Below are 14417 nucleotides of genomic sequence, written 5' to 3' on the forward strand. Positions count from 1 at the left end.
GGCACAGGGTTGGAACTGGATGAGCTTTAAGGTCCTTTCCAACCCAAATCAGTCTATGATTCTATGATTCTATAAGCCACGCACAGCACGCTGTTGAGTAAGAGCTGATGGACACGGGGAGGAAGAAGAGGACGACACTGATTGATTGAGAACAGTGGGTTGACCTTCCAGCCACTCACCTGATCGTTCCTAGAAAGATCTGCTGCACCATGGAGTTTCACTTGCAAAAACGATGAGTGTGTTCACTGCTGCATTTTGAACACCACAGGCGATGACGACAACTGTGGTTGCTGTTTACCACTGCTGGTGTTTGACCATGAAATGCCTTCCAAGTCCCTTGGCTGCTTTAAAAATCTTCTTTTTTTCTGCTTTTTCCGTAGGCAGCAGCTATTGTTCAGTGGGTTGGAGATGGCTGACTTGATTCACTGACCAGCATTTCCTCAGGGAGCATTTGCGGGTGATTGAATTTCTTGCAATCAAAGCCCATTGCCCCTCGCCCCTCCATTTTTCTTGGTGACTAATTGATGATGACAGATGTCACCTGCGTGGTGACACTAGCCCTGCCTTCACAGCTCCAAGGCAGGGAGTGATAGTGCTTCTCTGAACACAAAAGCTGGTCACTGGTGGGTTTGCCCATTGGGCTTTTTATTGCTATTTTTTTTTACAGTGCAGTGTCAATTAATTAATAAGATCACTGTATTAACATAAGCAGCCACTAAGGTCATATTTGCTATTGATTTTTTTCTTTGCAAATGTGAATAGCAATTTTCTTGGCTGTAAAAGGAAAGAAATGGGATGTAATATGCAGACAGATGTGCATACAGGCGTGCCTGCCTTTCGCGTGCCCAGAGAGAGAGAAGACAGTGCATGTACCAGCCTGTCTGAGTCTGCAGTTGGAGAACTCCTTGGCCAAGCTGTTACCAAAACAAGCTCGGGTAGGAAAACAGAAATATCTCAGGTTTACTGCAGTTGAAGAAATGATATGAAAGTACTTTTGTATCACCTATGGGTAGCTTTTTAAAATGAAGTAGTGAATAGTGGCTGTGCCTGTGCTAGGAGTGCCATGGCCGTGCTGGCACGGCAGTGACATATGTGTGGATGTAGCGTGTGTTCATGGAGGGTGGAGGCAGCTACCCTGGGGAACACCAGTTCTCAAAAACTAAGGATAATCACTAAAATGTCTCCTTTTCTGGCAGACCTGCAGTCATAGCTGGAACTTTGCTGGAATAGTGGTTCCAGGCAACTCTTTGCACCCAACACCCTTAGACCTTGGTCAGCAGGACTTCACCATCATTGCCTTGACCCAGCTTGGTTATTTGTGTAGAGTGACAATAGCTGATGATCTGAGGAAAAGAAAAGCACTTTCTTCTAGTTCTGACCAAGCATTTTCACTGCGACAGTGCAAAAGCTTAGCATCCCCATGGATGCTCTCCTCCTTTCAGCCCCTGAACCCTCTTTGCCTTGCCTTTCCTGTGTACATCCTGCTGCAGGTTCAATAATTATTCTTAACTCCCCAAAGGGGCCACAGCTGTTCAAGGTCTTGTTTTGCACATTTAACAGCAGATAAGTGTCCCTGTTACATCTTTCTTTAAATAACTTTCAGTATAAGCATCAGGCAAAACTGCCCTGCATTAACTGAAATTATGGGGTCTTGCGGTTCTATATTGCACTGCCGAATTTCAAAATAAACACATGCAACACATCTTTTGACTCTTATAGGGGATCCAGACAGATCATATTTTAAAATATGCTATTCCTTTGGTAGTTGTTGTAGCTTTCTTTGGCCAGAGCTTACCCTTTTGCCTTCTTGACTACACAATGCCTGATCTTCTTCTGGGCTTTCCTCCTGCCCTCTCTTCTTGCTCCTCACCCCAGCACACCTTAACTTTGAGATCCTGAAGAGAGCATCCAGTTTCCAAGCCATTTATCCCTTTCTTGTATTCCATATGCTTTGCTACCCCTTCAGGCACTCTCCCCCGTGGAACAGGAATAAAAAATGAAAACCGTTGACTCGTCTACGGGAGAAGTGAATACGTGATGTGGTGGTCTTCATAGATTCAGAGAATCACAGACTGGTTTGTGTTGAAGGAAGCTTAAAGCTCCTTGAGTTCCAACCCTCTGCCACGAGCAGGGACACCTTCCACTAGAGCAGGTTGCTCCAAGCCCCTGTGTCCAACCTGGCCTTGAACACTGTCAGGGATGGGGCAGCCACAGCTTCTTTGGGCACCCTGTTCTAGCGCCTCAGCACTCTCATGGTAAAGATTTTTGAAAAAGTCAACATTTGATGAATATTCCTCTTGTTTTTCCCCCTTGTCTTGAAAGGTGGTGAGACATTGCAATGACGAGCAAAGAATAAAACCCTGAAGTAGCACAACTGTATTGCAGGTGTAGGTTGGAGGGACAGTTCAGATGTCCTGAGTTTCATGGGGGTGGGGAAGAGTCTGTTGGATTTGGGATTTGTGGCATGGTCCTCTGGGCTTTTTTTCCTTCACTAAGTGTGGTTGCAGCTGCAGAGTCTCATGCTCCATCCCGGGGGCAGATCCTGTGGGCTCCTCTGAGGGTGTGAGAAGCACACTGCCTTAGAGAGGAGCATGTAGGAGGAGATGCACAGGCTTGTTTTTCTTGGAGGCGTCCCTGTTTACTACATTCAGATCATGCCATTAAGCAGATATCTAGCGTCCTTCCTCCCTCTATCACAACTCAGCAATTAAGCTGTTATCCTGCCATACATCTCTCTTGCCTGTATTTGAGAAAACGAGGCTGGCAAGAAGAGAGAAGCATTAGGGTGTATTTAGCTTCTGATGTGGTTGTTTCTGCATATGGTGGAACTATCAAAATCTCCCCAGTCCCTCTGAGATTTTATATTTCAGATATGTGCATGCTGTTTCCAAAGTGCAATTGGCTTAGTCCTGCGAGGTGCTGAGTTGGGAGTGCAGTAACATGAGGCATTGTTGACACACATGAACTTCGGTGATTTATAGCAAGGTTCGTAATGTCATAAAAGAGGCATAATAAAAATTAGTACTGCATGACTTGTTTCTAAGAACATCATTATGGCACCAAGTAATAATGAATTGCTGCGCATGAAGCCAGAAGGGAAGAAGTATGTATGGCAGGGAGGACAGATCTTTTATTTGGTGAATTAGTATCGCTGCATATGGGCTGAAAATCTCTAAACATATGCTGATGAACCCTGACATCCTGGCATGTGCTCCGTGTCGCTGGTGAAACCCAATGTGTGCGAACACGTCAAATGTGGATGCGTGCACTCCCATATGAGCTGTGCCAATGTGACCTCTGCTGGCATTTGGGGGGCAGATTTGATCTCAGAGTGCCTGAAGAAATGGTTTTGAATGTGATTATTTGAAACTGTGTTATGTGATTAATTGGCTGGATAAAAACTGGAAAGGCCAATTGTGTAAACGGTCCCCAGGAAAGGTAATAGAAGTTGCTTGTGTGGAAAAGAGCATTTTGTTTGACCATAAGTAGTGAGTTACCAGTAACTTGTCCAATCCAATACTTATTTTGGACAGGAAATGACACTTATTTCATATCTCTGTAAAGGTCATCTGATAGAATGTCTGCTTTTCTCCTAGCTGCTAGAAACAAGACCAAAATTCAATTGTTTTGCAATCAGACTAAAACACTGCAATTCATTTGGGTTTTGTTTCTCTGTTTCACCAGTTTTCACCTATTTAATCACCTAACATGGGAAGATGAGAGTTCCTGAACCCATGTCCCAGGGCTTTTATGGGGACTGTCTTCCCGGTGCAGGTTACCGTTGGGTTTTAGAAGCGGCATTTCATCATGAAATTTCAGATGAAATTTTAACTGCCTTTGCGAAATGCAGAATTCTATCTTGCATTCCCTGCATGGCTTAACATCAGTGGTGCTTCCAGACACATGGGCTTCAGAGGCCGGGATCCATACATCAAAGCTTTTGCACCTTGTATCGACACCAGCTTCTTTAGTGGCATAAACCCTCTGCCATTGGCTGTCTTCCTTGATCAGGAGGAAACCAGTTACTGGTTACTGCCTCGACCTGCTCATGGGTATATCTAGCTGGAACTTGCAAGTCATGGATTGCTTTTATATTCTGAGTTCATAAAAAATGAATCTTCCAATGTTGAAGTAACACTGAAAAAATACAGCTCCTCTCATCTGCAGATCCTTAGTGCAGTCTGTTAAATTAGAAACCGTTTTTTATGTGTTACGAATTTAATATAATTGCAAATTCATATTTTTATGGTAGCTAGTGCAATGTAAAATTAGGCAAGTCATCCTCTACATCTCAACTTTCTGTTTGGTTTAAATTTCTTTAATTTCTTTCCCTAATGTACATCAATACTATTTTTTTTTTTAAACACCATGAATTAAGATTTTTTTAATCCTGTTTTCAAAATTTAATGGAAAAAATAATTTCTTTTTTTCAGTCCATCATTGCCATGCAGGAATGGCATCTGGAACCACCTCTGGGGCTTTTCCCCAGTAGTCACTGTTTGCCCCTCAGCTTCCCAGTTCTGCCATTTAATGGCATAGCCATTAAAACAACATAAAAGGGCATTCTGTAAAATGAAATGGGAAAATGATTCCACGAAAAGTGTCTGCCTTCTTAAAAAATGGCAAATCTACCAAAATTGTTATCTATGTCATTTAAGGCTATTTTGCTGCAAGAGTTCCTCACATTTTCAGGTGCTAGGTGTTACATATGCAGCATCTCTTGAATTATAAGTATCGCTGCAGCAAGCTCTTTTTCTCAGTTATAACTTTCACAGTTTGCTGTATGGAAGGTGTAAGATGGGTCAGAAAGGTTCTGAGTAAAAAAAATAAAATTCGACACCACTAAATTCTTTGAATGGAGGAGTGTAAAAAAAGAGTGGATTGGCCAGGCTATTCCTATGCTGAGCAACACCGGACACTAAGCACTTATTTGATGTTATTTCTGGAATTAAAATTCCATGTAAATTGCTTTTTCTTTGAGCGCTGAGGACTTGGAGATGAGAACAGATTCATGTTCTTACGTCATACTTGAAATTCCTGCTATACGAATAAATGATTTCAAGTGCTAAAGCAAAGAAAAATATTGTGGGGGAGAGCAGGGGAGGGACTTGAATTAATCTGAAAGATTTATATTTTAACTTGAATAAAACATCTTCTTTTTTTTTTTTTTTCTGAAATGAAATGCCTAACTTAAAGCCTGAATGTTCCTTTTATGCTTAAACGGTTTCAGAGAAATTTTCAAAAGTATTTTAAAACTGAAATAGATAAAAAAAAATCTGTGTATTAAAAAAAAAAAAAAGAGAAAAATCAAATCAAGGAATTGAAATAGTTGTTAGAAGTCACAAAAAATACTTCGAGGTAGTGTCTTGGCTGAAAATTTTCATTTGATGTCTTGAAATGTCATTTTGGCGTCAGGGTATGTAGGCTATTTAGGGAAAGTGTGATTTGCAGCAGAAGGTTGAAGATTGCAAGTGTGATAGTTTTCTCATTTTTGCTGAAAAAGTATTGAGTTTCAAATCTTATCAGCAAGCTCTAATTGACCGTATTTTAAAAGTATAGGTAGCCTATAGTAGATGGTCTTATTTTAACAGACTCTAGGTGTAAAACAGGGACAATTGCTTCACCAGTCTTTGCTTAGCTAAGGTTATAATTAAAAAAAAAAAAAAGGATAATGTCATGAACATTAACCACTTTCTGTGAGATACAGACAGCTCCTATATATAGCCCAATCTCTTTCTGTATTAATTTATCCTCCTGAAAATTTTGTATCATTTTATATTTAGGCATTTGGAAACTTGCTATATGTATAATAGGCACCAGTGTTCTGTGTGAATTACACATGAGTAACTAAACCCACGAGAAGTTTTACTGCTTTCAAAGCAGAGAAGCCAAACTCAGCTTTATCAGTTTAAACCCTGGACCTTAATGCAGATTACCAGGATAACTTTTAGATCAATATTACTGACATCCAAGAGCAACATTTTCTGTATACACAGTAAATTTTCAACTTATTTTTCATTTAAACTTACAACTTCTTTCCTTAAGTTTTCCTTTAACTTTTTTCCCTTCTCTATTGACTTGAAAAAAAAGGGCAAATTCATATTTTTTGTACAGAGGTACAAAACCTTTGCTGAGATCCGTGTGTGTTTATATATATCTCTATTTATATCATCTATACCTAATCTATATCTATATAAAGTCCCTCTGATCACTCAAGTGAGAACAGGAGATATTTTATAACTTAGATTTAGAGGATTTCAACCATGTCTTTCACTGGGAAAGGCTCATGAATAAGCCCATACCATCTATTGCCACCTCTGCTTAGCAATAATAATGTTGTATCTTCTTGATACCAAATTTCTTGTGGGATATAATTCAAGGTGGGGTTTTTGTTTTCATTCTTTCATCATCTTTTCTTGTACATCACATAGCTTTTTCTGGTCTCTAAAAACAACATGTGAAGAGTAGGCAGGTGCTGCTAATACGATCTCCTCCCAACCTGCTGCTGAGATGTACATATATGTTTAAAAAAAGAAAAAAAGCAAAACCACAAATCCCCCCAAAAACCTATGAAAAGTATTAAAAACCCTACAACAATCAAAACTGCCTCTTGAAGCTAGGTCTCATATTCTTACTAGTTTTAATTACAAACAGCCTGTAACTGCTGTGTGTGGATAGCAGTGGTGAAAGTGAATGTCATGCACAATGTTTTGCCCTTAGGTGTTTCAAAACCCCATAAATAGTTGACCTTGCACATATTTTATAACTGGTCTGTATTTTACCAAGAAAGGCTGTAAACAAGCAGGTCCCGAGCACCTACATCCAGCATATTTCTACAGTTTTTTTAATAATGTTTCCTTTAGGAGTGCAAGAATAGGAACTACTGGCAAAATACTGCTAAGGTCACAAAACTCACAGCTGATTCTGGACTATAAATAATGGGGGATTTGGCTCTGAATGTGAGGTGCTTCGTTTGGCTTCTTAAATGGAAACATGAATATCAGTTTCTATCAATCAGGTCTATATTCAGACTTCCTCTGTTGATTGTATGCTCATTTGCACACAAGGAAAGGAATCAGTCCAGTTGTATGCTTGCTTTCAACAGAGGTAGATGATTATTCACACCGCCCCAAGAGCAGAGACAGATGCGCTTTGTAAGGAGTTAATATAAACTGCATCAGGCTGAAATCAGAGCTTGCCAGCCTCTGATGAAGATGGTTTAACCAGTGGTGGATTGATCTTGTGTAGTCGTATGAAAGATTGAAGGATTTCAGGCGTTACTTGCTGAGATAATTTCAGGTTATATGTCTCTCTATATTGTACTATTGCAATGCATATGTTTGCTATTCACTGCCAGCAACAACAAAAGTGAAATTGCTTATGTCAGTGATAGCTGCACAGTGTTTACTGAAAGCCAGAACAAAATACATGCCTAGTGGACTGGAGCTTCAGCCCCAATCTTGCTGCTTTTCACCTCAGGTTTTTGCTATTATTTTCATAAAGTGACACCAGAACAGACACCGCTGCCGCTGTGGGCATAAGGTCATGAAAGCTATGGATTTATCTACAGGTTTTAGATACTTTGACAGTGTGTTTGAAGGTAGATACAACTGTTTGGTAGTTCGACTAGCTGTTTCGGCTCCGTCATCTGTGTTAGGTATATGTACTCATTTTCTATGCAGGGAGCTTAGACACCCGTATATGTGTAGTTATGTACACAGTCACCTAAATGTACATGTCTGGACTCAGGGCTGACCACAGCACAAGTTTCTGATACTAAATAGGTTTTAAGGGAAAAGAGGTGCCAGGCTGCTGTGTTCCGCCAGGAGGATGGATATTTGGTGGAGGAATCGTGGACCGGGTGTTCTATATAATTAAAATAGATTTATTTATTCTTATTATGAAGAGATTAATAAGAGGAATTTTTCCCTTTTGCTGTGTTTGACTTAAGCAGCAGAACTCTCTCTGTGTGTTTTTTTCCAATCTTGCCCTTGATACTTCTCTAGAGATATTTAACTACCTCAGCCTTCACTAGAAGACAACAATGCACGCACTTACATTTATAACACAAGTCAATGCATAGGATAGACCAGAAGCCCAAATCTAGTTGCTCTGACCGTGAAGCGATATAGTCATGTCATTACAATATAAATGTACACAGAATTATACTGTAGCCTTGTGTTTGCACATTATTTAGATCAGTGGCCCATGACTAAGGATGCTAAACAAAACCTTAGTGCAAATAATGGATCACAACGTTGCAGCCAAGAGAGCTGAGACTATGGCTTAATATTTCCTTTCAACACATCATTACTCTGGAAATGCCACTGGGAAATTCCTTAATTCCCTCTGGTTTCGGATTGATCACAATAAGTAAGGGGCAATAATATTTCTTACTAATAATAGCAAAATTAATGGCTTTTAATAATACTTTAGGGATAATATAAGAAAACACTACGCTAGTATTCAGTGAGCATCATGCTTTTTACCTAAAGCTATTCTTCATAAGCTATTTAGATAATACAACGCTGTTAATGAGCTCACAGTAAATTAATGCTACTGATATATTTCATACTATATGCTTAGGGAACTAACCAAAAAAGATTTGCAGTAATAAAAAAAACAAATTGCTTTTTGGTTTGATACTAATTGTGAAAACCTGCTTTTCAGGGCTGGTATAGCCCAGGAAATGCGACCTTTTACATCATTTTACTCTTGGTGACATGAATGCTCCATAAGATGCATGTGCTGAAGCAGGAAGCAGCTGATCACTTCAAGTATTGTTGAAAAATAAATATTTTTATTTATTATGTTGGCAGGCCAGCTTTCACATGGATTTGCTGAGCAACAATCAAACCCTTAAACTATATAAATAGGTACTGTTCTAACATGAATTTTACTGTTGAATCTGCAGTTTAGGCATTTCTGCATTTTGCACATAGACTGAATGCTTTTCCATGGGGAACAGTGTTAATATTAAGTTTCATTGTCATTTTATCTCAATTTGATGCAATTATCTAGTAAGTCATGTGCTAAAGCACCCTGCTTAGTTTCTGCTCTTGCAAAACCAGCTGGTTTGTAGGCTTCAGGCTTTGAGTGGCCAGTTTTTGCTTGTTAATGCCGTCTGCTTGTGGCGCAAGGGACAAAACCAGTGAAATAGGAGTGAACAAATCATATCATACTGATCACTTGTAACAGAAATAACTTCACGTATCACAAGCAAGTAGCCTACTCAAGTTTTGCGTGTTGCTGTTGACTTTAGAGGATGGCTCGGTGTGGTGTGTTTTAAGGTGTGATTTTACTGTTCGTTTTTTTTCTCTCTCTTTCACCCCCTGTCATTTTATTCATGCTTCTTCCATGACTCCTTGGCCCTTTGTTCTGTAACACCTCAGCTGTGTCCACCACGGCACCTCCTGCCCGCCCTGACACCCCTGTGCCACCAGCCTCGCTGACTGACTCCTCTCCTTCCCCTCCAGCTGTCCCAAGTTCCAGTGTCCTCCCCTCTGCCCCCCGAGATGTGGTCCCTGTTTTGGTCTCCAGCCGATTTGTCCGTCTCAGCTGGCGCCCACCCGCCGAAGCCAGAGGCAGCATCCAGACATATACAGTCTTCTTCTCCAGGGATGGCATCAACAGGTAAGCCCCAACAGACCATGGGTCTCCTCTGGGTGGGAGGTTTAGTCCTAAGAGGGCCTGAGGTCTTTGCAAGTATCTTGCAAATGGTTCTCAACCTTGTGTTCTTCTCCCCGTGCTAAATTTGAAGCTAGAAGTGCCTTTTGTTGCAGTGTATTTTTTTAGACATCCTATGAAAGGTTATATAACTGTGCTCATTGTCTTGGTCTGAAAAACCGTTTGCTTTGAGGGTGATGTCTATGGATCTTACCTCCTTCACTTATTACTCGACTATCTACCACAAAATAAAGTATTGTAAGCTCTATATTTTACCTTTCATCTTCCGCTGAAGGCACAGGGTCAAGTGTTCTTTGCATCACCAGTGGAGGGGAATTTGTTGAACCCTAATCAGTTGGAGAGGAGATTGCTTTTAGAGCAGTGCAAATGGTGTAAGACCTTCAAAGCAGGTCAGGAAGTGGGCTGTGAAGATTTTACATGATTGCAAATACAATGAAACACCCTGGGTTGTTCTGGCCATGTGAATTAGAACTGCACTGAAGATAGCTCTTTTGTCATAATGGTGCTATAGATTGTTTGGTGTTTGCATGATTCCTCATTGTATATGCTCATTTCACACTTGGAAAGGTACTGCATATTTATTTGGGTTTTGTTTCATTTTCCTAACTTCATAAATGGTCTTATGCCTGAGAAAAATCTTGTGTTTTTCTCTTCCTGTACATCATTATGAAGAACTCACTTGAAGTATCTTGTCCTGTATTTCACTGCACTTATGATACACTTCAGCTACTGGCTGGTGTCTAGTACTTGTGTGTGCTGATGGCAGTTTGCTTCTGAAGGGACTTGAATAGGAATCTATATTTAATTAAAAAATGAGCAGATATATATTGGATTCATGAGAGCAAAAGAAGCAGGACCCCACAGTTATCAAAGTGAGCTCCCCTCTGACACAACATGAGCTTATCTTTCATCTGAAAGGGTTTAGTTTTGCAGACAGAATTTCCTGCCCCTGTCTGGACATTCTCAAGCTTCTCATCTTAATCTCCAACAAGGTCCAGCTTTCCTTTATAGCCATATAGTCATTTATTCACAAAAGGGTTGTCAAGCACTGGAAAAGGCTGCCTAGGAAAGTGGTGGAGTCACCATTGCTGGAGGTATTTAACAGATGTGTAGATGTGGCACTTAGGGACATGGTTTAGTGGTGGGCTTGGCAGTGCTGGGGTAATGGCTGGACCTGATAATCTTAAAGGTCCTTTCCAACCTAATTCTATATATTATTCTATGTATAAGGTTTTTATATAGAGACATTGTAGACATCAACAGGTACAGCAGTGGTACGTGCTGCAAGAGGCTGACACTCCTAAATAGAGATGTGTGTCCATCTGGTCTGGCTGAGCAGCCTGAAAGGGCACAACACCCAAAGCACTTGGGATGAGAGTGTGAAACACACTCTGCCTCTGTAAAAGAGAGTTCTTAAATTCAAGTTGGCATTCCTGAGGCTGGTGCTGGAGGCATCTTCTGCAACAGGATGTCACTTGTGGGATAAGCAGTAAGCAGGCAGCGGGTGAAAACATGGGGTAGGAGCCAGCCTTGTTGAGTTTGGCTCACAGGTCAGACAAGGCATCTCACTTTCCACAAATCCCTCTGAACTGGACTGTGAGCAGAGAGGGGGAAGCGGGAGCAGAGTGAGATAGATGAGACACAGGTTCAAAGCTTAGATCTCCATCATGAATCAGATCAAACCTCCAATTGTGACTAGTTTATATGAAACAGGAAAGACAACTCAGTGGGGCTTTGGGAAGGGGGTATATTGAAGGTTGTAAGGCACTCAGGGAAGGTAGGAATTGGCCCTAGCAAAGTAACTGATGCAAAGAGAGCAATGACTGAGTTCAGCAGGAAGTGAGGAAACTTAGTGGCTCCCTTGTCTCTCCCGGTTTGGGTACCAAATTGGGGTTCACATGGCTGAATTAGATATTTTTTCACATGCGTGTCCTAATGCTTGTCTACAGCCATTGCGACCAGAAATGATGGAACAGGGTCCTGTGCTGTGCATGGGTATTTCATCGCCTTACCTTGAGAATGTGCTTTGAGATTTGTTGGTGGGTGCGAAGTTCCCATGATGTGACATGGGAGGATGGTGCTGTTGTGCTGTTGGATGGTGCCGGAGGGTGCTGTTGTAATCACATCTCGTTTATTTTAACTGTCTTAAAAACAACAGAGCTGCCACACACAACTAGATTGAATCATATTCTAACTCAGTTTTATCAGTGGAGGAGAAAATACTAATGTTCTTATATGAGGCCTTTAAGTAGTGGTCTTTCTGAAGCCAAACAAGGTGTAAAAAGAGCTCACCCCGGATTCCCTTAGACTTCAAAAGATTTTTTTTTGCAGAATTTCCATCATGCTGCTCATGATGTGTACCAGACATATTGTGGTGATGGGGCTAAGGCATGTTTCATGTACCAGAAGCATGCCTTAGTCCCAACCAGATGCACACATTCGTGAAGAGTCTCCTATAGAAGACTGTGGGCACTGTGTTAGAATAACTAAACAAATAAATAGATGAAATAAAAATTCCACTGTGCTCCCTCCATCAAGAGGCTCGGAATACTACTTGGAGTTTATAACTTTTGAATATGTACCTGTAGTCTTGCAAAGTCTCAGAAAAACTGTGAGATAAAATTAATGTATTTTTCCTAAAATTAAAAAGCTTCCATGGATATTTGGAGTTGTTTTTCATTGTTTTACACATTATTTTTACAAAAGAACTGTTTTTTTCTGCTTGCAAAAATAAATATTGGATGTGACACTAACCTCAGGGATGCAGAGTAATTGTCAGAGAAATTAGTGTAAGGCTGCAGCAAGACGATCTTCCTGCATTTGAGAGCAGTGAGGATTCATGTGGCATCTGGCAGCATCACTGAGGCCAGCACAACACATGAGGCACACAGCCATTTCGGGGAGCATCCGGAAAAATAGCCTCCTGTGTTTTGAACTCCTCTCATAAGGGTTTTTCAGCTCAGCCCTTTCAAAGTAACCCCTTTTGGAAGTGATTGCACTTACTGCCGTAGCATAATCACCAGAGCCCTTCTGATGGGAGGCTCTTTAATCTTCGTGCTCAGCTAAGCATCCTGCGTGGGATCAAATGGTTTTGCTTGCTGATAAGGATGATTGGAAAGCACACTTGAAGGTAAAATGCAAGTTTCTCAGAAAAGTATAAAACAAACCTTAAATCTGTGAGGAAATAAATAAACATCCAACCAATACACCTGCACTCAGGGAAGTTTCTGGCTGAGACGAAAGTTCAGATTAAAATTGAGATATTCTAGCAGTCTGCTGATAATAGCAGACTGTTGATGGAAAACTGAGATCCTTCAGAAACAGAAGATTTCATGGATAGGATCTGCCAGTAGATATGTAACTCTTAGTATACATCTGATTGTGCTTATTTTCTGTTAAAATATAGAGGAATATAAAATAGCAGAATATAATGCATGTATTTCAGTGGATATCACTCTCCAAAGTATGGACATGTACACACACACACATGAAGACCATAAAATCCACCCTGTCTTGCTGGAGAAGTGTTCCAGGAGAGAAAGGAGTTTGGGTTTCGTTTGATGTTATAAGCTCACTGGAAAAAAAACCCACTATTTTATATGCAAGTAGTAACAGCATCCAAAAGATTAAAAATACAAAGTTTACAGATGTAACAGGCAAATCTCTGCCTTTTTGATTTATTTCCCATTTTCTGCTGGGATGCTGCCAAGATGGTGAAATCTTGGGCACAGGGCTATCCTTTGGTGTTGGGAGGGTGGAGATCTTGCTTCACCTCCAGCATGTCTGACATCCACGTGCTGTTGAAACTGCAACTGTAAATAATGATGTTACTTTTTTTTGGCTAAAGGTAGTCTTCAGTTGAGAAGCACTTGACCCATATCCATCCTTAAGCCCCTTCTGAACCAACAGCATTTGTATCTGAGTGTTTCCCACCTTTAATTGCAAACTGATTTGGAATATCTTTTTTCTTTTTTTTTTTTTTGTTCTAAGCATTTGCAAAATGGGCCAGATTCGATATTTAAATCCACAAGGAGGTTTGAATTTTGATCTGCTTTTGATGTTGAGATTTGCTCTTGGCCTCGATGTTTGTTCCCCTCTTCTCATCCGTCTCTGCTGGGTGGCTTCTCATTGAGCGAGCATTGATTCACTCAGGCATTTGATATTTATCTGGTAGCATACTAGTCACCACATTATTTCTCCTGATTTGTTCTTGATCTATCTCTAAACCAAAAAATAACTCCTCAAATGTAACATGAAGACACATTTAATTACCTGTGTATATTTTTAAATTAATTCTGCTACAGTGACAAAAAAGTCACTGTATTTGTTTCTGAAGAATGATAAATATTTATATGGTGATATTTTTCTGTTTAGCATTTTACATGAGACACAAAGCCACAAAATACCATTCAGTTTTTGACTGCAACCTTTGAAATATCAAGTTGGCTTAAATAGTTGGTTCTGGTTTGCAGCTATCCTTTTTTAACCGACTGTTGGCAACCATTTTTTCCAATAAATGAAATTAAATGCTCAGAACATAAAAGGGAAAAAAAAAAAAATAAAAGGAAAAAAGATAATAAAATTACCCTGGAAATCAGTATTGCAGCTGAACATAAACCCCTTTGATGGAGGACTCTTTTGCAAGATTGAGACCAGTTTTATTTTCAGTTGAACATTCTCTAGAACTTGTTTTCAGCAACAAAATAATAAATGCATCAATAGTCACAACA

The 14417-nt window shown here is 40.2% G+C and overlaps 1 protein-coding gene across 1 annotated transcript in view; it reads left to right on the forward strand.

The window, feature by feature from the left end:
- DCC (DCC netrin 1 receptor) overlaps nt 1–14417 on the forward strand; it is a 594156-nt gene that overhangs the window by 395934 nt on the left and 183805 nt on the right. The window contains exon 8 of the mRNA XM_030470251.2: nt 9477–9633. Within this exon, the coding sequence (XP_030326111.1) occupies nt 9477–9633 (157 nt within the window). The remainder of the gene's footprint in view (nt 1–9476; nt 9634–14417) is intronic.

Source organism: Strigops habroptila, chromosome Z (assembly GCF_004027225.2).
Source record: "Strigops habroptila isolate Jane chromosome Z, bStrHab1.2.pri, whole genome shotgun sequence".
Lineage (NCBI taxonomy): Eukaryota > Metazoa > Chordata > Aves > Psittaciformes > Psittacidae > Strigops > Strigops habroptila.